Raw genomic sequence first — 27,037 nt, forward strand, 5'->3', positions numbered from 1 at the left:
GCCTCTGTTCAGGACACCGCGGGCCACACTGCGGGCCACACGGTGCAGTGCCCGAGCCAGGAGAGCCCTGACTCAGATTTAACTCAGGGGATGTGAGCAGAAGAGGAAGAGGTGAAAGGAGTCATGGCCCCATAAGGCCACACCTCTCTCCTCAGCCAACTCCAAGGCTTCCTCCCCTGCTGGGTCAGCCCTCAGCCAGCTCGATCTTGCCCTACAGCTGAGGTCCTCTACAACAGGGGGACGTTAGTGATATCAGCCCCAGGATTCCTCGGAGGATTCCAGATGATGTTGGTGCCAACCATCCAGGGAGCTCTGAGCTGCTGGGCAGACCGGGGTGGGGGGGCAGACCGGGGGCTGGTGACGAGCAGCTTGCACTATGGAGACGTCAAGGTAATACCCCAGCCCTGATGGCCTTTCTGAAAACTGCTCGTCTAATAATCCTCACTGCCCCCCGTTACATCTTGGACCCCACGCTGGCTCCTGGGGAAAACAGGCACCAGCCCTGGAGCACGGGTTGGCAGAGGGGTGACCCCTGCTCTGGCTCCATCAGCTGAGACACGGACACTGGGGTGCACAGGCTGGAGTTCCCATCCCAGATCTGCCACTTCTTGGCCGGGGGCCTTGGAGAAGCCCTCTGGGCCTCAGTTTCCTCAACTGGACAAATAAGGTAATAATAGTGCCTCCTTTAGAGGGCTGCTAGGGGGTAAGAAAGTTACCGAATGAAGGCTCTTGGAAGAGCGCCTGGCACGTGGGAGATGCTATAGGGTTGTTAATGTCATTACTGGTATTGGCATTGCTCTGTCCGAGGTGTGGACCTCGGACAAGGTCGGCGCCTGCCTCCTAGGGGGCTGGGGACGAGCTGAGGCAGCGAGGTCGTGGCTGTTGTTATCACCATCACCATCACCATCACCATCATCCCCAACCCACGGAAGGTCTGCACTGGGCCTATTTCAAGCTGTGGGCTCTTTGGCTGTGAAAACTACAATGAATTTTAAAATAGGAGAATAAGATCAATGGTATGCCATTTCCTTAACACCCACCATGTCAGACGCCACGTTGGGGGTTTAAAGTATACCATCTTGGGGCGACTGGCTCAGTCGGTTAAGCATCCGACTTCTGCTCAGGTCGTGATCTCACAGTTTGTGAGCTTGAGCCCCACTTCGGGCTCCACACTCTCTCCCTCTCTCACTGGTCCTCGCTCATTCATGCTCTCTCTCAAAAAAAAAATATATATATCTATATCTATATCTTTCTCTCTCTCTATATATATATATATACACACCATCTCAGTCTTCACGGCCCCACTTTACAGATGAGGAAACTGAGGCTCAGAGAGGTCACTTACCCATCGTCACCTGACTGCAGTAAAGCAGTGAGGTGGACGTGCCCCTGTAGCCTTCTGACTTCATGGTCCCCTACACAGGTCGTCCAGGACTGTTTGCCAAGGGACTGAGCTAGACCACAGGCTCGCTCGCCTCCCTTTGGAGGGCTATTCGGTGAGCCACTCACTGGGAAAATGTGGCTGGAAATTCTGACTCCTCACCCCCCTTCCCCAGGGTGGGAGCCCCTTACTTCTCCCCCAGAGGAGGAGCAGATGGGCGGAGAGGCCGGGAGGCGGCGGCAGGGGTGCTGACCCGCTCTGGTGCTAGCTGCAGTGAGCCCGCCGGGGAAACACCATCTCAGAGAGAAGAGCCTCTGGGCGACTCCCTGGGCAGCAGGAGGCTCGGCTGAACCAGGAGTCCCCTCTTTCCCTGATCCCATCCCTCCCCCAAGAAATACCACCAGCCTTCTCAGGCCAAGGCCAGACATGGCGGGCTGGTGAACCACCCCAGGACAGCCCCTCCCCAGCAAGCTCAGAGAAACCCAGGCTCTCTTCTGCAAGTCAGATCAAATTAGGCCACGAACACCTCCCACCCTGCGCTAAGTTGAGTTTAAAATGTTTGAACCACAATAAGCCTCAGCTCAGCCATCGACAAATCCTTTAAAAAAAAAAAAAAGGGAGCATAAAATTACATGTTAAAAGAATAAAAATGCATTCGCCCAATTAATTTTCTGAAATCTCATTAAAAAATTTAGCCTGACTAAGTCAGACTTCTGACCTGAATTTTAATCATCTTTACACTGAATGGGTCTTTTTTTTCCCTGATATTTGCAATGCATCATTAATTTTAAGGCAACTGTTTCTGTGATTTTAAAAAGCATACTTCATCAGAATGACATTTCCTGTAAACGAATTTCACCTTTAAAGACATCTGACATTGTGTGTAGGGAACTTCTAATGGGTTTGGTATACGTGTATACGGTGATGTGTTTTAAATCTGTGTTACACAGAAGAGGGGCATGATTTACAGAGAGTCCATATTGTCAGGCTCTTCACGAGGCCATCCCTGCTCAGCTCTTCACAATCTGGCTAATTTCAAGCCCAAAGCTCATCTTCCCTCTCGTAGATCTCGTGACGAGAAGGAGGGGTGCCGTGGGGCCCCAGGACCCGGGGTGACTCCTGGCTCTGCCCCTCAAGAGCAAAACACACATGTTATTTACCTCGATTTCCTTCCCTGCGAAACAGAGTTCTGAATAAGACCTGGTTCTCTGAGTCGGGAGGAGGATGGAATGAGGTCAATGCCAGGTGTCACTACTGGCACCATGGCCACCATGACTGTCCCAACCTGAAAGTCTAGACTCTGCTCCGAGGGCCACAGGCGCGTGGGAACAGTGAGCAAGATGCCCAAAACTTGGAAGTCACCTGGTAACAAACCTAGAATCATCTCAGCTGCGGTGCGTCCCCCAGGACAATTCCCACTAACTGAGCTCAGAGAAAGCTGAGCTTAAACATACATAAAAGAATCTGGGAACCAGCCCCGATGACTAACGAGCCAAGACTTGAAAGGGGAAAGGCACAGAGAGCGTCAGTCATTCCAGCACGAGGTTGGATACATCCTCGACTTCTCTCTCCCTCATCCCTTCAGTTACCAAGTGCAGTTGCCTTCCCCCCCACCCCGGAAGTCTCTGCAATCTTTTCTCCCTGTGTTCAGCCGTTTAAGACCGAGACAGGGAAGGACAGGGAAGGCAGGCTTCCTCCTATTTTCACCTTACTTGTGCCTTGAGTGCCAGCAACCAGTGTTCTTTCAAAAACGCAAACTCCCTTGTCCACCTAAGACCCTTAATGGGCTCATCATTCATTCACTATAGACTCAATTCCAGGTGACACAGCCTTTCATCAACACCAGGAAGCACTGGCATTTAAACACCTGCCTAACCTGACTGGTCCTGCACCTTCAAGACTGGCTCCTTCCTCCTCCTGGGACATCCTCTCCGTCCTGCCCCACACTCCTGATCGTTGCCAGCCCACACATCATCCCTCTAGAGCTCCCCCGTCCCACCCCACCCTCTGGGCTCCCTCAGCATCTTCCCATCCCTCCGTGGGGCCTTCCACCTCTCATACGGACTGTCTCTACTTCTGTGTGGGGCTCCTTAGCCCCAGAAATGAGACAGGTCCTTGCTGAATTTATGACACGTCGGCAAACACTTCTTGAATTTTAAAAGCTGTTAATATTTGGCCATTAAATCTTACCTAACTACCAACACTGCTTTGGGAAGATTTTTATAAAGATTTTGGCCTGTGTGATTCAGATCTAAGAGGCAGCTGTCTATCCATCCCGTGAAAAGTAACGCGCATTCCTCTTTCTCTGAATAGGGCCGAATGTAACTGAACTTGGCGTGCCCCAAGCAGGTTTGCAAAGACTTTCCAGATGGAAGACACATTAACCAGGGCTTTCTCAGACAAGAGCACCTTTCTCCTTCTTGGAAATTCACGTGGTTCTTAGTGGGTCAGCTATGTTTCATTCCAGACGAAAATGGTCTGCAGCACACTGGTAAAATCATAAAGCATCGGGACATTAAAGCTCTTTTTCTCAACTGCATTCATTCATTCATTCACTCATTCATTCATTCATTCATTCATCTGAAATCTCAATGATTTCACATGTGATTCCACTGGGTTCAGCAAACATATTTTCATAAGCTGACAGCTCTCACAGCTAGAAAGCTCCTTGAAATGACAAACCATTAGCCTGCAGCACAGAAAGTTAACGAAACCAGTTTTGAGTGTTTGTTAAGTTGTTCTTTTGACACTGTGGGTATTTCCAACTCTGGGCTCCTGAGTCGTGAAAACTAAAATGAATGTTAAAATATGAGAATAAAATCAGTGACAGGGGTGCCTGGGTGGCTCAGTGAGTTAAGGTGGGGGGACTCTTGGTTTCAGCTCAGGTCATGATCTCACGGTTTGTGAGATTGAGCCCCACACCAGGCTCTGTGCTGACAGTGAGGAGCCTGCTTGGGATTCTCTCTCTCCTTCTCTCTCTCTGCCCCTCCCCAACTCACACTCATGTTCTCTCAATAAGTCAACTTTCAAAAAAGAGTAAAATCAGTGACACACATCTCCTTGACACCCACAATGTCAGATGCCATGATGCTTTAAAGTATACCATCTCACAGCCCCATTTTCCAGATGCGGGAACTGAGGCTCAGACAGGTCTTTTACCCAATGTCACCTGGCTGGTGACGGATGGAGTTGGGAAGTGAGCCCCACCTGGTCTAGAGCACAGTATTTTTGTCACTGTGGGCCCTGGCTCCTTCCTCTAAGGATGATTTCAGGGAAACAGCAGCGTGTCCTGCCCCGAAGGAAAATGCCTCTGTGGTCAATTTGAGGAGTTTCTATGGCCCGAAACTGGCAAGATTCGGGCCCTGATGTCTCCCCAGCTGGTGTTTAAATACCGGTGCTTCCTGAGTGGAGGAGAGAGGAAGCGTCTGTCTTCATTCCCGCCCGAACCTGCAACAGTGCCGGTGTGAACACGGCTGTGGACCCCAGTTCTGCAAACCCGGCCAGATGCTGGTGGGTGTGGGGGCACCTTCACCGACAGCCGCTGCCCAACGACGAGTAATCGCGTCTAATTACACTTAACTATGTCATTACCCACTCCAGCATGTGCGACGAGAGGCCCGGACGCTGCGGCCGCCGCAGCCCGCCGCCGCCTCGCCTTGTTCGTGAAATAATTACGGGGCTCTCTCCTCTGCCAAATGAGGCTGTAATTAACCCTAATTGCTCAAAATGCAACTGGCTAATTCTGGGAGATTAATCAAGGGGGACTCAATTGTTAGTGAATGACTTAATATGACAAATTGCTACATCACCCGAGGAGGCCCCACTGCCCCCAGCCATCAGTGAGATGTCCTGGTGGACTCTGGACCAGCCGTGTCCATAGGCCTTTGGGCTTTCTGGGATCTGCGTCCCCAAATTCCACGTAGGAAATGGGCCCGCATCCCATCCAGTAATGGGAACGAAGTACGAACAGTTTAGATGTGCTTGGACAGCCTGCGAGTGCAAGAGCATGGGTACACACACACAGACACACACAGACACACACACACACACACACACACACATAGACACACACACACACAGACACAGCGTCTACCAGTTCACACATCTGGCCTCTGCGTGAACCTATAAAGGTGCTCCCTCCCTTGGGCTGACGCAGCTCTACCCTGGGAAGCATGGCTTGATGGGAGCTCGGGTGTAGAAGGATTTCAGACCCGTCTGCCTCCTTGGCCAGGCGCCTTTGTGCAGCGTGCACCTGTACAACTGCACATGGCAACCCTGGCCAAGCAGGTCAAACACCAGCCCACCTGAAGTCCTCTGACAAGAACTAGGCAGTTAGTAAAGGCTGGTACAAGCCTTCCGTGGCTCAAGGAGGTAGCTGTCTCCGAATCTCCCCCTGATTCAGGTCTCACGGCTTTGGGGAAAAAGCCAACCCTGGACCTGACTTTTCATCATTCCAGGCTGTGCACCAGACCCTACAGCACCTGGCCCTGGCTCTCTGTCCCCCCTAGGCCTTTGTATGCCACTTCCTCAAGAAGCCTCTCTGGCCATCTAGTTTGGATCGTGTGCCTTTTTCGAGCTCCATGGGCCCCCGAGTTTCTTCTGCCCAGCTCATCTTTCTCCCCCAGGAGGCTGTGTGCTTTCTAGGAGCAGAACTGGGTCCGTCGCACACACCGCCAGGCAGGGCTATACTACACGTATCTGTAGTTCATTCAGTCAGCAGGCATCCTCTGTGCCTGGCCTGGGATGATGTGACCAGTGATGCCTCGCCCCAGAAGGTCCTCTGTTTAGGAAGGGAGACAGACTCAGGAACCAGCTCCCCAGCGGGACGCCGTGGCCATAACCCAGCACCTGTGCGGCACAGAAGAAGGAGTGGGGTGGAGCCGGAAGGCTTCCTAGAAGCAGCAGCATTTGGACTGAGGCCTGGAGGAGTTGGGGAGGGCACCCAGGCCCAGGGAACAGTGTGCACAAAGGCACGGAGTGTGAGGGCGGCTCGGAACCCCAGAAACTGTCTTCAGGGAAGCTGCAGGTGGCTGCCTGGCTCTCCAAGGATCTACATCAAGGCCGAGGCAGGTGTGAGGAAACCAGCGTCCTGAAGCTCTGCTGGTTCTAGACAAAGAGGCTGAAGAGGGCCAGGGCACAGCTAAATCCAAAAGGAAGGCCGGCCTCAGCTCAGAGCGAGGAAGCACTTTCCGACCTCACGCACAGGCTGCCCCAGAGCCCCTCACTCTCTCCTTGGGGCCTCCACAACATGGCCTTTCTACCCAGCGTGGATCCCACCGAAATAAAGCTGTTCCAGGCACACGGCAATCCCGGGGACAGACCAGAGTCCGGCACAGAGAAGGCTTCTCTGAGTGCTGCTGACTGAAACAAGGGCTGAGCTGGTGGGCAGTGAGCTCCACTCCCACCCCTGGATGCATTCGAGAAGCGACTCTGTCTAGTGGCTGCTGAGGGGCGTCCTCCAGTGCCCGGGATGAAGCAGCCTCAGGGATCTGTGTTCCTCGGTGAATCCCCAGTGCTCTGCAGACAAAGGAAGAGGCCTCACCTGTGGGTCAGGAGGGTGTGCGGGCCCCGGCGTGTGGCAGAGGTTGTTCGGGCTCCCTCCGTGGGGCATGTGGCTGGGCTGTCCGGCCATCCTGCATGCCAGCCTCACAAGGCACAGGCTGCAAAAGAAAACGAGGGCTTTCTTAGACACACGCCTGTTTGCTTTCTCTGCCGGATGGCACTGGGATGAGGCGGGACTGTCAGATTTTACATTTTCCAGATAGACCAGCCCAGGTGCTGGGCGGCCATCCAGCCCAGCAGTGCCTGGGCTAAGACTCGATACCCGACATGACACGCTTTCCCTCCATTATCCTGTCTGACTAGGTCGCTGGGGTTATCTCTCCCCACTGGATAGAGGAGGTGGAAACATGCTCTGTGCAGGGAAAAGTCTAAAGGTGGCCCCCCTGCCAGCCAAGGATGTGCCAGATTCAACCCCACAAGTGCTAGGCTCCAAAGCCTTGTTCTTTCCACATTACTGTCCACCCCGTGCCTCCTGGCAGAAAGTTACAAAGCCCCGTCCCCCATTACCACCCCCACAAAAACCCAGGTTGGCAGCCTGGGTGGTCAGGAGAGAGACCATGAGCCAGACTGCATGCAGCGGCTGCAAGAAGGACCCAACCTCTCCATCCTCGCTGGGCCCTGATGCACAAAGCACTGGGAAGGCCAAGGCCATGGGGGCCCCTCACAGTGCCACATACACCTCGGGGCAGGCACAGAGCCCTCTGTACAGGGGAACCGCCCCTTCTACCCCCAGGGGTTGGGCTGCCACGTCAGAGGCCCCCCAGGAGAGTCAAGGACGCTAGCCACAGCAGCTGCTCCTGATTAAGCACCCACTTAGGTGCCCAGGCCTGCGCTAAATGCCATCTAAGAATCACTCCCAATGTCCCTTCCACCCCCGGGGTCACAGGCAGCCTCTGCTGGCCTCCCTAGCAGAGGCCTGCCTCGGGGGCAGGGACCAAGGCTGAGGCACACAGAGGCAGCTGTACAGCCGGAGGGGAGAGCCAGCATCTGGCTACCATGAGCCTCCTGGATGCAAGGGAAAAAACCCTCCTTGGGAGGAAAGCCTTTCCTCCACCCACAGGCATTTCTGCAGCGCCTTGTCTGTCCAGGGCCAGGCCTGCGGAGGATGAAAGGGGCTGACGCCCAGGAGGCACCCGTCACACTGCAGGCATAAGGTGAAGGCTCCCGAATCTGGCTGCCTCTGCTTCTACCAGACCCCGCCCTGGCTGTCCCACGGACTCGACACATCCCAAATAGAGCCCCTGAGGACTGGCCCAGGCTATTGGAGCAGCTTCGTCTATATCCTCTGGAGAGCCAGAGTCCCTAGGAATCAATGACCTCAGTCAATGACCAAGGGGTCCAGATGAAAGTCAGTGCCCTTGCCTTGGGTCAGGATACTCTGAGGTGTAACCCACACTCCAGAGCCCTGGGTGGGGCCTCCCCCACTCCCTTATGGTCTTCCCCACTCGGCCCTCTCCGGGTCTGCTACTGGGGAACCAACCTAAGACATCACTTTCTCCCCGGACACACTCTGTCTCTCTCAATCTTGAACCTGGTCATCTATACCAGCCAAATCCCAGAGAGGCTTCCCTTGGTCTAGTGGCTCAGCAAGCTGCGGTACATACCTCCTAAGTAAACACATGCCCCCATTAACAGGGGTGTCTGGGCTGCGGGAAGGGAATCTCTTCCTTCCTCCCCGCCGTAGGTTTTTCCAGCCACAGTGGGTGGCATCCAGCCCTCCCAGTCTCAGGGATGTCTGTGATGCCTTCTGATCTATCAAAGCATGTCCACCAAGCCCCAAATGACCCACGATGCTTGCCTCCCCAGCTCTGCCCCCGAAGGGACCCCCGGCCACTCTAGAGCCTGCACACTGGCATGATGGGGTCCAGTTCCCATGCTTCCTCTGCCCTCCAGACGGGCCCAGCTCCTCCCTCACACGTTTCCTCAGCTGTTTCGGGGGGAAAGCCGCTCTCCGGCACACCAAGTAGACGGCAGAAATCAAGGCACCCAACTCAGGCTAGCAGGGGGAGCCTCTGGCGGCGGAGAGGGCATGCAGGGTGGGGGCTGCGTCCCGCCAAAGCACAGTCCGTGCTGTCTCCTGTCTGTGAAGCTGCCAAGACGGAGCCAGTTTTGACCCACAAACATGGCATTTTATGTGATAGATATCTTGCTCCCTTTTTTCTCTTATCTCGAATAGGCAGCAGGGGGAGGGCAAGGTGGGGGTGTCTATACCTCTGAGGCCTCTCCCCCCATCAAACCCCTCCCTCTGTCCCAGCGCGGGACTCACCTCCCACCTGGGTCCCTGGGTCTCCCAGTGCCTGTGCCCCACTCACTGAGCCCCGCTCCACGTGGGCCACGGAGGTTTCCGGAGATGGGACCACAGCCCCCTCGGCATCTCCCGGCCATCTGTGCCTGAGATCCCACACCGGAGCGCACGCCCCCAGGGTGACAGGGTGAGGACCAGGAGGAAGAGCCCCAGGATAAACAGACAAACACGAGCAGCTTCCCGAGGCAGCGCTGTTACTCAGGGGGGTAAACGTGTGCAACAATAAACCGGATTTGGAGGGAACAGAATGTAAAATGCGCATGCATTTTAAGATAAAACCGGAGACTCCTGCAGGCTCTGCGGCTGCTCGGGGCTGCACCCCCAGACCCCTCAGGGTGACATGTTCACCGTCCTCTGCCCTTAGGGAGACCTCCAGGGAAAGGTTGGAGAAGAACTGTCTTCAGCAAGAAGGTTCTGTCTTTATCTTAGAAGGTGCCAGAGTGGCCTAGAGGCCAGGTGCACGCACGTACTTGCTCATCCGCCCACCTGCTGACTCCGGATGCCCCTTCCCTCATCACACCCCACCCAGCCTGTGGGGGCCCGTGGGCCTGGGTTTGTATCTCAACACTGTCACTCACCAGCCAGGAGCCTGGGCGCCACACTGGGCAGAAGCTTAGCAGGCGTTTGCCTGGGTCATTCCTACCCGCCCCCGCCCCACCTCGTGTGGTATTAACAACGCCCTCCCAACATCTGCACCCAGAGGCAGCAGACTGCACGCTCTCAGGGCTTCTCGGGAGACCCCAGACCTCACACGGGGCTCCGGGGGCACTGTCCAGGGGTCCCTGGCCTCATCAGAAATAAGAGTAATTAATAATGATCAGTCAACGATTATGTACCCTTCTTATGCTAGGCCTTGCTCTATACACTTCACCTCTTAGCCCACCTCGTTTTAACAACGCCATGAGATAGGGTCTATTATTGTCCCATTTTTCAGAAGAGGAAACCGAGGCACAAGAAGGTTAAGAGATTTTTCCCAGATCCACAGCAGTGGAGCCAGGACTCAAACCCACGGTGGCATCGTTGCCTAAAACCACCACGCTGCACTCCTCACAGGCTCTCAGTGGCAATTCATCATCTTTCTTTGTTACATACAAAGTTGAAAACTTCCTATGTTGTCTCCCCACTGAACAAACAGTCCCCTCAAAAACAGGACCTGTGCTGGGTGGACAGGGGTGAGGGGCACGAGGGGCCATTTCCCCCACAGGGGCCCCACAGACAGGAGCCCCCAGGGTCCATGCCCTTTGGGACGGCACCGTGGTGACTCAGCTCTGCCGTCCCCAGTACCTTTTCTGCCAACCCCCTGGAGCTTTGGTAAATTACTGTGCCTCGGAGCGGTTCTGTCCAGAACCTAATGGAAGGGCGGCTCCATGTCCTCCCCAGTGAGGAAGAGGGGCCTTTGTTCTAGGAAAGAAGCAGCCAAGGGGGACTCTGCAAGCCACAGAGTCCCAAGTGTCAGAGAGGGACACTACACAGGGGAAGGAGGGAAGAGGGAACGCGGGAGGGGAGAGGTGGGGAGGAGAGGAGGAGGAGCAAGGGGGAGGAGAGAAGGAGTGGGAAGGGAGGGAGGGAGGTAGAGAAGGAAGAGGGGATGGTTGGGAGAAAGGCATGGAAGGTTCTCTGAAAAGAACCTTCAGTTTTTTCCAGTGGGCCAGATCTTTCCCTTGCATCCTGGGGCTGTTGGGAGACCCATTTTATAGATGAGGACACAGGCTTAGAGAGGGGAGGCTGGAGGTCATGTGGCCAGTAAGCTGCATGGGGAGATTTACTCTCACTGACTGACTCCAAAGCCCTTCCTGGGTCCAAGATAGCCACTGCCTCTCGCTCTCCAGGGGTGCTGGATTTCAGAGATTTTGCATTCTGTCCGTCTATACCTCAGTGGAAACCCAACCCCTTCACCCTGGAAATTCCTGCCAAAAACTGCTTCTTAGGGAGTGTTGATGCAGAAAGGCCGAGGCACACAGACACAGAGAGCAGGGAAAGTCCCTCAGCACTCATGGGCATCTCATGGGCATCTCTGGGTAGCACAGGGAGCAAGCTGGCTGCCTGTGCCTGGTGGCTCCCGCCAAGTTGCAGAACAATGAGGCCCAGGCAGCCAAAGCCCAAGTCAGGGGCCAAAAATCCGTGGAATGTGAGACCCAGGCACAGACCACACTGAGGGCCACCTAAAAGAGGGCCTTTCTTCTACAGGAAGCAAGGGCCTTTCTTCTACAGGAAGCAAGGGCTCTGCATTTCCAAGGCAGGGGGGATGCACAGTGTGGCTCCCAGCCTGGGTTCTCAATGTGTGTGCGTCTACCAGGTGCCCGGGGACCGAATCAGGATGCATCTAAGGGTTTAAGCAAGGCCTGCTGGGGAGTCCAACTGCCTAGGTTCAAATCCTGGCCTGGCTTCATTTAACCACGCAGTGTCTCAGTTTCCTCATCTGGAAAATGGGGCTAATAAGTAAGATGTTCCTCTTAGGGTCACTGAGAGAATTAAACATGTTACCAGATGTAAATGCTTACAGCAGAGCCCGACACAGGTGAAGGCCCTCTGAGATGCCAGTCGCTCCCAGTATGGTTATCACTAACCCTCACTGGGCAACAGAGGGCTGAGTGATCGCCTCCATGTGACAGACATGGGAACTGGTGCTCAGAGAGGGGTAGGGGCTTGCCCAGGGTCACGTAGCTGGTAAGTGACAGAGCTGGGGCTCTTGGCCCCCAGATCTTGCTCTTTCTGCCTCACTGCACATCTTCCTCAGGACCACTCTGGAACAAATGCTTTTATCACTCATGTGAAGCGTGGCTACCTTCGCAAAGCCCCCCGAAACTCTCCTCCAAGCCCTGGCCTTTGGACAAGGCTCTTACTAATATGGGGCCTGGGTTTCATCTGGGCGCTCCCTGGAAGGGATTGGCTTCTGGGCTGGGTAGTGAGGTTTCTCCAGTGGCCTCTCTGACCAGGACTGTCACCTGGACCTTGCCTCCCAACTTCTGGAAACTTCACCTACAAGAGTCGTGTCCTTCCTTACCCTACTGACAAATGCCACGCCTCGCGGAGGCTGGCAGCTCAGTGGGGCCCTTGCCCTCCCCGTGAAAGATGACTCAAGACTCCAGGTAGGCTCAGGAAGGCTCAGGGCGAGGCTCCGGCTTGGGGCGGGTTCAGGGGGGTCTGTGCGCGTGAGGATCTGTGTGTTGGGGGTCTCATGGTGGTGCATTCCTACACCGTATGGGCGCAAGTATGTGTTTATACCCCACTTTGTTCCCAGACCCTGAGGCAGAAACAGCGTGTCCTGCCTGCCCTTCTCAAAACGTGTGCACGCAGTTCGGGTCCTCCTGATGACCGCGAGACTTTGAGCCCGGCCACATTCTGGGTCTGTCAACTGAGACAGGGGCATCACTGCCCCTCATTCGGGGGTGGGAGTGGTGAAGGCCAACGCGGCTCCCCGGCTGCCAGGCTCTGCCAGGCCCTCAGCCTCTGAGACTCAGCCTCCACCGGAAGCCAGCCCCCACGCCAGTTTCCCTGAGGAAGGCCCCTCTCGGACCTTCCAGCAGAGTGAACAGCTTTACGGGTTGTTTTCCCAATGCAGGAAACTATCGCTGTGACTTTCCACCCTCCCCTTTCCTCCCTGAACAAGTGACCCAACACCAGCGTGGGCACCAGGGACTTTCCGTCTGTCCAGCAGGCTCCCGGTGGCAGAAGCCCAGGATGGATGCCCACCGCCCGAAGCCGTCGGCCAACCCAGAGAGGAGAGACACCACAGGCCAGCACTGCCTAACACACCCCTTCACTTACGGAGATCCGAGGCCCAGCCAGGAAACGCGGCAGCCCCCGGAGCCTGGCCGCTGGTGGGGTCAAGGCTAGACCAGCTTCAGCACCATAACACCCACTTCGAGCTCCTCCCCTGAGCTGAGTCACCTGAACAGCTCCCAAGAAGCCCAAGAGGTGCCATCACCCCCATTTTGCAGATGAGGAAACTGAGGCTCTGAGGAGAAACAGCCCTTGCCAGAATCTACACATCAGAGAATGTTGCCATTTAAACGTGCTTCTCAGACCAGCAAGGCCGTGAACAACCAAAGAAACTCCACTGACTTCATGTCCCAGGACGAGGCCTGGGGCCGTAAGGAATGTCCTACCCACGCAGACTGGCTGGTGGGGAGAACATAACAGCCGCCACTAACTGAACATGTGCCGTGTTTGTACCCAGCCCGTGCCCAGTGCTGTGCGTACCCTGCTCCCTTACAGCAACCTTACGGCGGCTGCTATAATCTGCATTGTGCAGAAGAGGACACACAAGTTCAGACTGGTTACGTGATGAGCCCAAGGTCACATAGCACACAACAGGCAGAACTGACCCTTGAAGCCAAGTCTGTGTGACTCCCCTGGTCCATACTGCCTTGGGAGAGTGAGTGAATGAATGAGTGAGTGAGTGAGTGAATTCTGGCCCAGAGGTTTGGTTCTGGCTGCTGCGTCCTTCCCCCACCCTGGCCTCACTTCTCTTCTGGTCTTGGGATAAGCAGACGTTACCCATTCATCATTTGACAGGAAGCAGCCAGATCTCAGGCCAGAGTTGTGGGGGCCTGGGAGCCATAGGGGATGAGCCACAGATGGTGTCTGGTTTCCTGACTGGTCCTATGTCCCCTCACTCCCCACCCCCAAAGCCACACATGCCGCTCCGATTCCTCAGCTCCAGGACCAGTAGAAGACTGTCTTCTCTAAGACACGGGACCACGACCAGCCCCGTCCTTCCAGGATGGCAGGACCTCTGTACAGCGTGGGCCTGCAGAACCTAGAGGTCGGCAGCTGATCTCCTGCCTCGTAACCCAACCGCCAGCCCACAACGGGAAGGTTCCCTCCCCTGAACACACAAATCCCAATCTGCTGCTTCCCACCCACAGCTCCCCAGGCCAAGGCCCACGTGCCTGGACACGGCATTCCAAGTCCTGCCCAGGCGGCATGGGCCTGCCCTCCTGCATTTCCCAACTCCTCCACCCCACCCCAGGCCTCTGAACAGAAGGGCCTCCCCTTCCCGACCACATACCCGTGTAGCAAAGTCCCACCCGTACATCAGGACCAGATCCTGGGTCCTACTCAGACTTGACACTTCCTGGGAGGTCTTGGTAAAGTCTCACCTCAGATGTCTCCATCCATAGAGAAGCAACAGTCGAACCCTGAAGAGCGGGCACGCAGGGGCAGTGGGGCTCTACCAAGGCCCCCCTTCCCCATCTGCTGGCGTCTAACTGATTTCTTGGTCATTCTCTCTTCCTCCTCTGCTGGCCTCTCAAACAGGAAACCCATCTGTGTGGTCATCTCTAAACCGTCAGTGTCTCACCCAGGGCCTGGCGGAGGGAGCCGGCTGAATAAACTTCTGACCAGCCAGGGCGGGGAAGCCGGTGGTTCCTCCCACGCTCCTGAAACCCAAGCAAGAAACGTGCGCCTTGGTGCGCAGGGCCCCCCTGTCTCCGATCAGACAGAAATCACCGAGCCACTCAAAACAGACCTCTCCTCACACTGCAGGGCTTCCCAGAGCCTTTTTAAAATTGAGAAGGTTCCTAATCACCTTTCATTTCCTCCTGCTTGTTTAATCAAACTCAATTCTGGGGAGAAAAAATATATATATAGGAGCGGGACACATCTCGTCCTTCAGTTAAAGGAGCAGTGAGGCAACTCGTTTCTGTCCAGGAAGGCCTTTGGCTCCAGGACCTGGTGAAGGCCATGCCTCATCCCACCCGCTGGGAAGAGGAAGACACTTGGCACTTCCTCTGGGCCAACGCGGCACCTCAGCACATCCCCGCCGTGAGGCCTGCAATGACCCCATTTCACGGAAGGAGAAACCAAGGCACAGAGAAGTGACCCACCAAGCCCCGGCCTCCAGCAGGATGGCAAGTCCTGTGTTTGAACCGAAACCTAACTCTCTCCAAAGTCTGGGCTTTACTCTCATTCGCTTGGGGCAATCCTTGGAGACCACCTCGGAGCTGGAGGAAGCTGGGATCTCACTCACTCACCCCTTGGGCAATCCCACCATCCCAAGGACCCCTGTCCTTTAGATAAATGACTTCAGTCTCTCCTCAAGGCCTTCGCAGACTCTGCTCCCCCTCCCTGGCATGAACTGCCTCCAGGCAAACCTGGCTCCTGCTTCAGAACCCAACCTGGGCTACCTCCTCCAGGTAGTTTTCCTGGACTCCCTCAGTCAGCTACTCCTTGGCTCCACAGCCTTTGTCCTCGTGTTGTTGCTGCCTGTTCACATGCTTTTCCCTCCCCAGATGAAGATTTATTTCCTTGAAGGCAGAGACCAAGCCACTCATCTCTGCAGCCCCAGCAGGCCACAAAGGGAGGGCCAGGTAAATGGCTCTCATCTAGTCCGTAAACGCCCGAGGCCAGAAAGGAGAAGCCTGAGGTCCTGGGGCCAGCTCATCCCAGGGGCCACTGGCAATGGATAATTTCAGGGAGAAATTCCTCTACCCCCATCTCCTGTCTCAGACGATAACTACTGCCCTGACAACCAATAACCAAAGGAAGAAACCCAGCGGAGCGGCCCCCAGCTTCGGTGTTTGGGAAAAGCGTGCCCTGGGAGCCACCATAATCCCACCCAGGGATTTCCACACGTGGGACGTTCTTGACCCCCTTGCCTTGCCTTATTTGGTTTCCTGCCCCCGTCTTAAGGTTTGAAGGGAGAGCTATCCCTGGCGGGAGAATCTTCTGCGGAGAACTCACTGCTCAGACATCAGACACGAGCCCAGGCAGCCGAACTTCACCCGGGAGAAATAAAAGAATTTTTTCTGCCTCCCTCATAACCTCAGGGCTTCTGGCAGAGCCCGCGAAGACGCAGTGTGAAACCTGGTATTGACAACTGCCCTCCCCCGCAAGCTGGGTGGTGGCAAAAGTCATGCCGGGCTGGAGATGGTGCTGACCCTGCTGGCAGCCCCCCCCAGGCGGACGATCAAGTGAGCAGCCGTGACAGAGGTACAGCCAGGTCAGGTGCCCCAGGAGTCCAGGCCCCAGAAGTCTCTCCTGCCTGCCTCCCTGCCACTTGCTGTGCACACCCTTGCGGCAAAGGTGGCAGCAGGAAAGAGTGAGGGCTTCCCCGGGGCTGGAGACAGGGCAGAGGCCAGTACCTTGCAAAGTGGCTCCTGAGAAGCTCGGGAGAAGTGCTGCTCAGCTCAGGGTCAAGGGTGGGTATGTGCGGTGCAGGGGCCTCTGGGCATCTGGGAGGCCTCTCTGTGCCAGGGCGGGTGAAGGAAGAGGGGCCGGCCCTGTCTCGGTGTGGGACTTCCCCTGCCCGAGACTCCCATCCCCAGTCCCTGCCAAAAGGAAACTCCCCCACCACCCGCTGCTCCAGAAATAACTCCGCTGCCACCTCCGTGGTGAATGGAACTTGTCACAGCCACCGGGGAGCCCTATGCTCACCAGGGACTGGAATCTGATGGCAGCGGCCACCAGACAGCCTAGGAAAACACAAGCGTGCCCCAAACCAGCAGGCGGGGAATGCAGTCAGAATGCACTCTGGGATCGCCCAGGCCTGCTCCCCTTTTACCTTCCGGGAAACTGAGGCTGGAGGACAAGAGGCTGGCTAGGGCCGTGAGCACAGCAGTGGCAGCATGTGGCCAGGACCCAGCCTCCCTAACCCCTTCCATACCCTACGATGCTCAGGCAAAGGGATGTGCTCTCCAGGCTCTTTATGAACCCCTTTCCCCCAACCCAGAACCAGGCACACTGCCAGCAGACGGCAGGATTAAACCAGCCTGGGCTTTGGGAAGGACAAGGTGTCCCTTCCCTTGTCCCTTGCACTCCATCCCCACCCGTCCCTGCTGGGGCCCAGCAAACGCTAAGAAGTATAAAAGTTCTTGCTGTCCCTTGAAAAGCCTAACCCTTTCTAGTCTCTTCCTTTGTAAGCTGGGACAAAGATATTTGTTGCCCGAGAGAGGAGAGCTTTGGTAGGAGGTGGCCCTGCTTCGGAGTCCTGGGTCTGCCATGTCCCAGCTGCGGGTACCCCAGCGTTACCACCCTGGGCTGCTGGAGAGGGCCGTGATGTTACATGAATCAAAAGTACTTAGCCATGGGCCCGGCACATAATAGACACCCAATCAATGGAGTTACTATTGATTATTATTACATCCTTATTCGGGACCCATACTCTCCCACCAAGGCTGTGGATCCTGGAGCTGAGGACTCAGCGTGTCCCTGCCTTCCCTTCTTCCATACGTCTTCTCAGCTGCTCTGTGTGTGCAGGGTCTAGGCTGATGGCCGGTCACCCTGAGGTGACTCAGACAAAACCCTGCTGCCTTTATAGTCTCCACAGGAGAGAACCCCCAAAACACAGAAGCAGATCCAAAGGCCAGAAAAGAACATGAAAGGTACCTCCAGGAAAAAGACTGATGCATTCTCACTTTGGGCCAGGCAAGGTCATGGACAGCTTTCTACAATAGGTGGAGTATGAGGTGGCCTAGATGGATGGGCAGGTTTAGGAGCAGAGGGGAAGGGACACAGTGGGATCAAGGGCACGGAGGCTGGTGGACCTGAGCAGATGTGAACTTGGGAAGGCTCCAGGCCAGCCCCGGACCTCGGTCTCCAAAAAGCACCCCTGTGGCCAGCACCTGCCTCCTCCTCCAGAACAAGAGCCACCTCTACCCTGGGCAAACTACCCCCCCTCCCCCCACCAATGCCCCATCTGCAGCTCGACCGCTGGGACTGACACAGGCATATGGCAGCTGAGGCCCCAGAGGGCACACGGAGCCAGATCCTGGCACCATGGCTGGGCCACCTGCCAGCATACCTTCCCTGCCGGCCGGGCCCAACTGTCGGGCATATGCCAGGTGCTGGGCCCCTGGGTGGCCGCTGCTGGGTCCAGGCCAGCCTTCCACAGGCCTGTGGGATAGACTCTGTGCCCAGGCCCTGGTGCGTACAGCACTCAAGGACCGTCCTCCATAACCTCGCTATGGGGGTGTCATCGGCCTTGACTCACCGAGGAAGCTCCAGACTGGCTGGACCAGGTCCCCGAGTTGGGCACTGTCTAATGTTTTTCTTCTGCTTCTGGAATCCTGTCTGCTGGAGAGAAATTCTCTCCAGGGCAGAGAGCTGCTTCTGAGGGAAGAGTGTGCTCCTGTCCCTCGGGACACAGCACAGCGCCCAGGGAAAACAGATTCACACCGTGTGAGCCAACCCCAGGGAGCCTTCCTCTTCCTCCTGGGCCCGAGGTGGTGAGAAACCTCCAGAAGTCTAACCCAGCTCTGCTCAGCCCCTGTGCCCTCGAACACTCATGTTCACTGCTGGTCGCTCCCCACACCTGTCCACCTGGGACACGGAAGAGGGGGCAGAGCGGTGCCGGGGGTGGGGGGGGCCGACAGGTGCACCAGCCCCTCTGTCAGCTGCAGGGCCTCCTGAGCTACCACGTGCCTCCGGCACCATCTCCACAAGGCTGAGCTCCATTTCCCCATCCAGTCCTGCCACCCGGCACGGAGTTGTTGGCCAACAGACAATCACAGCTTCTGGGGCCATACCTTCTGGGACAGGTGAGGTCCCTGCGCCTTCCTGTGTCAGGATCCTCGCTGACCCAAGCAGGGCCTGGGAAACGCAAGGCCATTTGTGACCCATACAGGTGATTCCTGCTCGGAGCGGTGGCAGGTGGCATGGTGGCTGGCCGGGGAGGGGGTGTCGGGGTGGGGGGAGGCTAGGGCCTGGGACTCTCCCAGGACTGCGTGGCCTTGGGGAAATCTCGGCCTGTGTCTGGGCCTCCGTTCCCCACCTACAACATAGTGGGTCGGCGCCAACAGTCGAGGGGCTCCTTCTGTGCTGACGCTTTGTAGGAGGTTGACGGAGGCCTTGCTGGCGTTCCCGGCTGAGCTCAGGGATCCTGTATCTAATCATGTGTGTACTGCTGGGAGGAAAACCAGAACTTCTGGGTCTGGAATTGCTGAGGGGACACCCTGTCTGGCTCGAGAAGACTTTCAGAAGCCCCCTGAACACTGCCCTTCCCCACTCACGACAAGCCACAGCATATGGGGGAATGGCTCACACACCCTCCCCCCCCCCCCCGGCCCCGGGCTCCCAGACACACAACCGCGGAGGTGAGTACGTATGTGGGAGGATCACACACAGAGTACCCCCTAAGTGCGGCGTGCTGGGCCTGGTCCTTCTGGAGTGAGAGCTGCACACACTCGAGCCACTCGTGTGCTCATAAAATAACCCTGCAAGGCAGACACTGCATCCATCTGACAGTTGGGAGAACTGAGGCTCAGAGGTCACGTGGCTTGCCGGAGGCATCCCAGCTGGAGAGGCCGACCCTGGATGAAAAATGCAGGCCTGAATCCTCGCTCACCTGGACATCCCCTGCAGTGTATAGACTAGGTTCCTGCCCTCAGGGAAAAAGGCAAATGTGGTGGAGAGGGGACGAGAGCAAAGGGCTTATCTAATGTTGCAAAATCACAAAAGGGGCCACTGCTTCTAACTTGAGCCAATCAAGGGGGCTTCAGGGAGGTGGTGGCTCTTGGTCCACCTGGGACCAGAGGGCCAGGGAGTCAGGAGGCAGCCCGGCACAGGCTCTAGAGTCAGAGAGCCCCAAGTTCAAACCCTGTGCTGCCTCTGTCCAGCCACATGAGCTCCAGGCCAGTCCCGAAGTCACCTCGTTGTCGTTCCCTCCTCTGTAAACAGGGGGCTGGGGAGGACCCACTTCTTAGGGTTGTTAAATGAGGACATGCAGGCAAAATACCAGCCTAGGACTATCAGGACCCTGGAACACACAAGAGCTCAATAAATGTGGCTGTTGCTATTATGATTACTCGTTATCATCGTGAAAAGAACAGTGCTTGTTCAACAGCAAACCATTCTGGCAGCTCACTCTGCAAACCAACTGTTCACAATAAGGCCAGTCTTCATTCTCCAGGGGACCCCAGTCTCATGGCCAACCGGGCCCTTGGGCCTGCGGATGTGGCTGGAGGCACCCGTGGTCTCTGGGGGATCCCCCCTTTCCGGAAACACGGGCGAGGCCACGCTAGCTCCTGCGGCATTCTCTCGGAAGCTGGGAAGTGATGGCAAAGCGTTTCACAAAGTTACCAGGACGATGAACCTGAGCCGCCCGCCTCCCCCAACCGTCTCAATAAAATAAATCTTGGCCCGCGGCTGGCGAGAGACCCTATATATTTACATGACGATCGTGCCTCATGATCACAGGGCTCGTGGTTCCGGCAGGCGGCGTGTGGCAGGGACGCCGGCGGTCCTAGGAGACTCACTATTTTCCGGCGACTTTTATTGTCCATTATATCCTGGCGTTTACAGGGCTCTGCTCCGGGCCTGGCAGGAATATCGCACACAGTGGGGCCGGCAGGCCTTAATATTGCAGTCGCCGCACAGCGGCTGTGTCTCCGGGGCTCATCCATCCCGCCCAAGTCTCTGGGCGACACCAAGACCCCCAGGAGCCGCGGGGGCTCCGGCGGGACAGGGCTGGGGATGTGTCCCAGGCACAGCTATCATCCCCCACACGCACCCCCAAGCCATCTGCTTGGCTCCAGTCTGGGGTCCCAGGCCGGGGACACTGCTAACTCTGTGGCCTTGGGCCTGCACAGGGGAGGGTGCAGAGGGGCGCTGGAGCCACTGCTGGCTCGTGAGGGCCACTGGCTACATTCTCAGGGATTTCGGGAGACAGTTGCTATCACTTTGGTTGCTTGAAATCAAACACGGGAGGAAGATTTACACCGTGGAATTTGGCAAACACTAGGCGCCGGGGCTCTGGACAAGTGCCTCCCTCCACCCCTCCCAGGGAGCTGTTTGTTCAACACTTGGCAGCGGACTCGGGGAGGGAGTGACCCAGTGGGCCACTGTGGGGTACGGGAACTTCAGAGTCAGGTGTGGATCCTAATTTCCTCAACCACTTGCCGTGTGGCTGGAGAGGAGTTATTTCCCTTTCTGAACCTCAGCTTTCTTATTGGTAAAATGGGGACATACCTAACTTCCCAGGGCCGCTGCGAGGCTTAGAGCACCTTATGGGAAACCCTCCTGTGTCGTGCTTAATACGTATCAGGTGCTTAATAAACAGTAACTTTTGTCACTTATTCATTCAACACCTACCTGAGCACCTACTCTGTACCAGACACTGAGGTGGGGGTGGGGGATACGTAAATGCCCCGGGGTGGGGGGATAAATATTTAATTCTTCACATCCGGACAGTTCTTGAACGTCTGCACAGGGATTTATACCCACACCATCTTATGAAGCCGCATGACAACCTGGAGAGGTGGGCAGAGCGGCATTTCTGAGACAGGGGCTCAGGGGTGGGCATGATTTGCCTGAGGCCCCTGTGTGGGGGTAGCAAGGTGGGGCTCAGCCTTGAATCCCCCACCTCCTGCTGCAGGTCCACCGTGGCACCCATCTCCGAATTCCCAGGCTCAGCTGGGCTGGCCCCCCGATGGTGCCCGGCTGACCTCAGAGTGAACCCACACACAGAAGACAGGAGAACTAGGAGCGAGACGACACCGGTCCAGCATCCTGGACGCTAGTCTCGGCTCCGCGGCCTCCCTGCTCCAGGCCCTCCCCTCTGGGCCCCAGGATCTCCATCAGAAGGTTGACAGGGCTGCACTCAGGACGCTGTTGGCCCTGATGGGCCAGCATCTGTCTCCAGGCTTCCTGGCTTGGCCAAGTGTCCCCTCCTGTCCACAGCCAGAGAGGACTCGGGTGTGTCAACACCTCCTATGCTCCAGCTGGGTCCTAGGTAAGCCAGGGCCTTGTGGGTGGGAAGAAAGAGGGGAGCGAGACGGCACAGGACTCCGACCCAGCTACCCTGGGTTTGCTAACTCACCCTGCTGGGCAGGGCTCACCTACCCATTTCATAGGTGAGGAGAGTTAAGTTCGGAGGGGTGACCCCAGGCTGGCAGTATCCAGGGCTCAGGGCTGGGGTCCCCAGAAGAGATCAGGAGGCCGCCAAGCCCCTCGGTTCTGACGCCCTGGAGGCCTACAGATGTGACGCTCCTGGCTACCCTGGACTCAGCCCAGAGGGACGGCAGAGCATTTTGCCGAAACAGGGGAGTGAGAAAAAACACAGGCAACACTGATGACTCAAAGAACCTTTGCAACAGGAGGTGGGCGGAAGTGGGTGGCATGCCTGGTGGGCTTCAGCTCACTTCCTAGAAGGATGTGCCACCAGCTTTTGCGCCCGTCACACGACGGTCAGCATGGACCTGCATTCGGGTGGTACCTCCTGGCCCGCCCGCCCCCAGGGCCATCACAGGCTGGCAGGTGGGGGCCGTCCACCTGTCAAGGGACGGAAACTTCTCATTCCACAGATGGGGAAACTGAGGCCCGGGAAGCGGGGTGGGTGGGCTGGCTCAGGGATACACAGTAGGACTAAAGTCTTTAAACTCCTTTACCAAAAGGGTAATTTTTCTATTTGGGGAAACAGGAAAGGAGAAATCCTCTGGAGCTTCAAAAGAAAAAAAAAAAAGGGAGAAAAAAGAACTAGCAGCCGAACAGAATTGCAGCAAGGCCCCCAGCCAGCCCAAAGAGGTTTCCGAAATTCTGTGCAGTCTGAAGTTTTGCGGGCTGAAGGGTCACGCGATTTCCTTTGCAAGAGGCAGAGTTGAAAAAGTCTGACTGAGGGTGAAGGGGGAGGAGGGAAATGTCCACGGGACTAGAAATCATGAGTTTCAGCCTGGCTGCCCCAGTGACTTGCTGGATGACCGCAGACGAGTCCCTTGCCCTTTCTGGGCCTCAGTTTACCCTTATTCATTTACCACGTGCCAAGCCTTGTTCTAACGCCACTTAAGTGACGTGAATCACCCCTCATAGGTACATTATTATCTCCGTTTACAGAAGGGGAAAACTGAGGCATAAAAAGGTCAGGCACGCTGTGCTGGTGAAGGGCTGGGATCTGGAGCAAGGTGATGCGGTTCCAGAACCCACGCTCCCAATGACAAGGCCCTCTCGCCTGCAGCATGCTGATCTCCAGCGGGCATCCTGCTTTTAGGGGCTTTGCATCTGGGGCTTGGATGCCAGCAGGCCTGTTTCTGAAGACACTGGGCCATCCTCCTCAATCTCGGCTGTCGTTCTGAGCTGCTGTCTTTTCTGTGACCTCTGATTGTGTCTGTTTGCTCAGCAGCCTTTAAAACCACAGCCTGGGGCTTCGGGAGGCTCCCAGGTCACTGCAGCCATCGACTCATCTCTTTGAGCCTCCCTGGGTGCCGGGAGTCAGAGCAGGAATGGACGGCCCCGCTCTGATGTCCATTTTGGAGTTTTACACACAGGTCGGCCTCTGGGACCGCAGGAGGGAGACTTGCCATTCAGGCATCCAAGAAAGAGGGAAAAAACATCTATTCATAGCCAGACAGAGCCCGCTCTGTGGAAATGACGCTACCGACGTGACAGGCAGCCCAGCTGTGTAAGAGATTCCCGAAAAGCCTGACCTGGGAACGTCCACGTGGAAGGCTCAAAGGCTTGGGTGGTCACCGAGCTTATAAAATAACGCCTGGATGCTCAACCATGAAATTCCTGAGGGAATCAGGTTCTGACCCAAAACCTGTCTTCCAAAACAAAATTCTTCAGACGACAGACATTTTTTGGCTTAAGCAAGCAGACTGCTGATCTGTTTCACCCTGATCTCTAACGTAAGGAATACTCAGGCTAAGAACAGCCACCGTATCATGTGATCCTACCCCAGGCCACACACCATGCCACATATTTCGTCCACTTGCTCATCCCCACAGGGTGGGAATTACTATCTCCATTTTGCAGGTAAGGAGACTGAGGCTCGGAGAGAAAGATGTTTGCACAGCTGGGAGACCGCGGAGGTGGAGGTTTGAAATCCGGTGCCAGCCTGGAGCGGAGGGAGCTGGGGACAGACCCAGCGGAACCTGCTGTATACATCACCAGGAGGCCTGGCACACGTGGAAGAGGAGAGAGTTCTCCACACCTCCATCCCTCCACAGGCCTGGGAATAAGTCCTGCAGAGGGAACGGGGCGGGAAGGGCCGCCATGACCGCAATTAAAACGACCAGCGAGGCTGCCTTAGTCCTGCCTTTTCAAAGACACCGGAATCCATTAACTGAGGACGTTGCACTGAGTACCCAGAAAGTCCCCCATACCACGTTCAAACTGTTGCACGTCCGTGGCAACTGCTAGCCCAACGTGTGCTATTGCCACACTTCTGTTTATTCCTGGGAGCAGGAGAAACTCTGAATCCATTCGGGAGCTCATGTCTCATCAGAGACCTCAGAAGGGCCCCAAGGAAGCCAGCAGTCCACATCCTATATCTTCAAGACCGGAAACCAAGGTACCGAGCAGAGAAGTGTCCAAGGACGTTCAATCATTTGTTCACTCAATTTTCAAACACGTACTATGACCAGCCTCTGTCCTCAACGGGGCTCCTTGTTTACAGATAGGAGTCTCACACCAACACCTACAGCCCAGCGACATCACTGTTGTGTATGCCCAGGGTGTGGTGACCCAGGGAAAGGTATGTGCAGTCTGTGTGTCCCATCTCAGAATGGGAAGCAGCTCTGAGCAGAGGAGCAGGGGGAGGGCACTCCAGGCAGGGAGAACAGCAGGTGCAAAGGCCTGACGGCTAGGCAAGTCCGGCATCAGCTGTGGGACAGAGGCCCAAATGACAGCAGTGGCCTCAGGTCCACAGCAGAAAGTCTAAAGCAGGACTGATGAGGGCCCGTGAGCATCTGCACACAGGGCTCATAAGGGCTGCAAAGCCAGACCCCCTTCCAGTGCTCTTCTGCACACCCCTCTGCCTCCCACGGCACCAAGCCCAGGTATAATTTTACTCAATGCATCACGTGAGGAATCAAAGCCCTACATGTGGTTTAGCGGCACCTTCCCTCTGCCAATGCTACTGCACACACTTGACCTCCTCACGCCTACCATGGTTAGCTCAGGTAACTGTGTCCATCCCTAGGAGCAAGGAAATGCCTACAGAACCTTCCTCTCAAGGGACTATGTTGGGACCAGGTCTCAGGAGTGCTGTGAAGTGTACTTCAGGCCCCACGATACTCTCTCTTATCTGGCTTGTTTTTATTGAGCACCTACTGTGCACCAGGCTCCGTGCGAGGCACTGGGAAGATTCACAAAAGGGGGTTACAAGCCACTAAGTCACACAGCCATCTCCTAATCGTTCGGGGCTAGAATCATTACTCCAATTTCACAGTGGGGGCGATGCAGAGCTCAGAGAGGCCCTGGGACTTGCTTGAGCGAGATCACTGGCGAGGAGGTGTCAGGGCTGGGATGCTAACCCAGAAACGTCTGACCACAGAGCCTGTGCCAAACTAGATAAGGGTCCCTGGAGGAAGAGAAGAGACTGGATCCCTCCTCCCTGCCACACAGGCAGTCTTTTATCCACAAAGCAGGCAGAGGCTTCACTGGCGGTACTGCTGGGAGTGGCAGGGCCCTGTCATTGCCGGGAGGGGCCCCCTCCACGCCAAAAGCACAGCCAGGCTTATGCAGAGCACTGGGGGGGGGGGGGGGGGGGCTCTCGGTGCCAAGGTGTCCTAGCAGGTGCCACCGAAAGACTAGATACTGATGGCCTGTCTTTCAAAAAGTTGAAGTGAACCGATCCACTCATGTGTGGTGCCTGCATTAAAGGACAGAAAGAAGTCTAGGACGCAGAGCACAGACTCTGGAGTCAGAGTGCAGGGTGGCTAGGTCCCCTCCCATGAGACTGTCCATTAGGGAGGGTGTCACACGACCTGGCCCTGGCTGTGGCGACGGCGCTCCCTCCCTGGACCTGGGTCCTTGAGTGCATCTGTCCCCTCCAGCAAGCACGTCAGCAGGGACGCTGGGGCCACCTGGGTCCTGCAATCACAGGCAGCCTTAGCAGTCCATCTTGGGGACCCTGTTTTAACTCAAACAGCGGCAGACACTCCCAAGTATGAACACTTGACAATGCCCTATCCAGAACAGGCCTTCCTCCTCACCCCCTCAAGTCCCTGTCCCAGGCTGAACAGTGTCCTCACAAAACTCGTGTCTACCTGGAATGTGGGAATATGGCCTCATCTGGGAATAGGGTCTTTGTGGATGTCATCAGTGGAAGATGAGGTCACACAGGATTAGGGTGGCCCAAACCCAACGACCGGTGTCTTTATAAGAAGAGGGACACACAGGGAGAAGGGCATGTTATGACAGAGGAAGGGACTGGAGTGATGAGTCTATGATCCAAGGGGCGCCAAGCATCGCTGGCAACCACCAGCAGCCAGGAGAGAGACGTAAAACACACTCTCCCTCGGAACCTCCAGAAGGAACCAACCCCTGCCAACACCTTGATTTTAGGCTTCTGGCCCCCGGACTGTGAGAGACTAAACTGCCGTTGTGATAAGCCCCCAGTTTGGGGGTGATTTGTTATGGGGCCTCTGGGTAACTCATCCACTCCCACCTCACCCCCAAGCATGGCCGCTGTTCACAGGCCGCCAGCTCCCCAGCCTCCCCAAGCACTGAAGACTTCCTGGAAGACTCCAGGCTCAACTTCTGTTTCTCAGGCTGCAGAGGAAATAAATCAGTGGTTCCCAGGTCTGGGGATTTCACAGGCCTGTAGCGTTTCCCCTAAATTCTGAAGATGGACCTTAGAAGGTTGCCAACTTTTTTTCTGGCACCTACGATAAAATTCCCACCTATTATCACCGTCCTGCGTGAAAGAGGACACCTGACATAAGAAAGCAGTTGACGCCAGGCCTGTCTTTAAGTTTTCTCATTTCCTATAGATGGGTGAGAATCTCACACAGCTCCGGGCCTGGCGTGGATCTGGCATTGGGGAACCGGCAAACTCAAGCCAGCGTGCCCTCCCGAGTGATTATTTTTATTCAATCCTGGCCGAGAAGAAGTGAGGCTGGCCTCCCCCA

At 56.1% G+C, this 27,037-nt stretch overlaps 1 protein-coding gene across 3 annotated transcripts in view; it reads right to left on the reverse strand.

The window, feature by feature from the left end:
- NEK6 (NIMA related kinase 6) overlaps positions 1 to 27,037 on the reverse strand; it is an 84,507-nt gene that overhangs the window by 36,984 nt on the left and 20,486 nt on the right. Inside the window, exons 1-2 of one of the 3 annotated variants that reach the window (XM_015061318.3) lie at positions 16,337 to 16,359; positions 6,924 to 7,041 (exon numbers count right to left, since the gene is read on the reverse strand). In XM_015061318.3, coding sequence (XP_014916804.1) covers positions 6,924 to 7,013 — 90 coding nt within the window. In that variant the 5' untranslated portion in view covers positions 7,014 to 7,041; positions 16,337 to 16,359. Of the gene's footprint in view, positions 1 to 6,923; positions 7,042 to 14,353; positions 14,519 to 16,336; positions 16,360 to 27,037 lie in introns of those variants that run through there. The other 2 variants (XM_015088583.3, XM_053204636.1) reach the window with 2 other exon arrangements.

The sequence above is a fragment of the Acinonyx jubatus genome, chromosome D4 (genome assembly GCF_027475565.1).
Source record: "Acinonyx jubatus isolate Ajub_Pintada_27869175 chromosome D4, VMU_Ajub_asm_v1.0, whole genome shotgun sequence".
NCBI lineage: Eukaryota > Metazoa > Chordata > Mammalia > Carnivora > Felidae > Acinonyx > Acinonyx jubatus.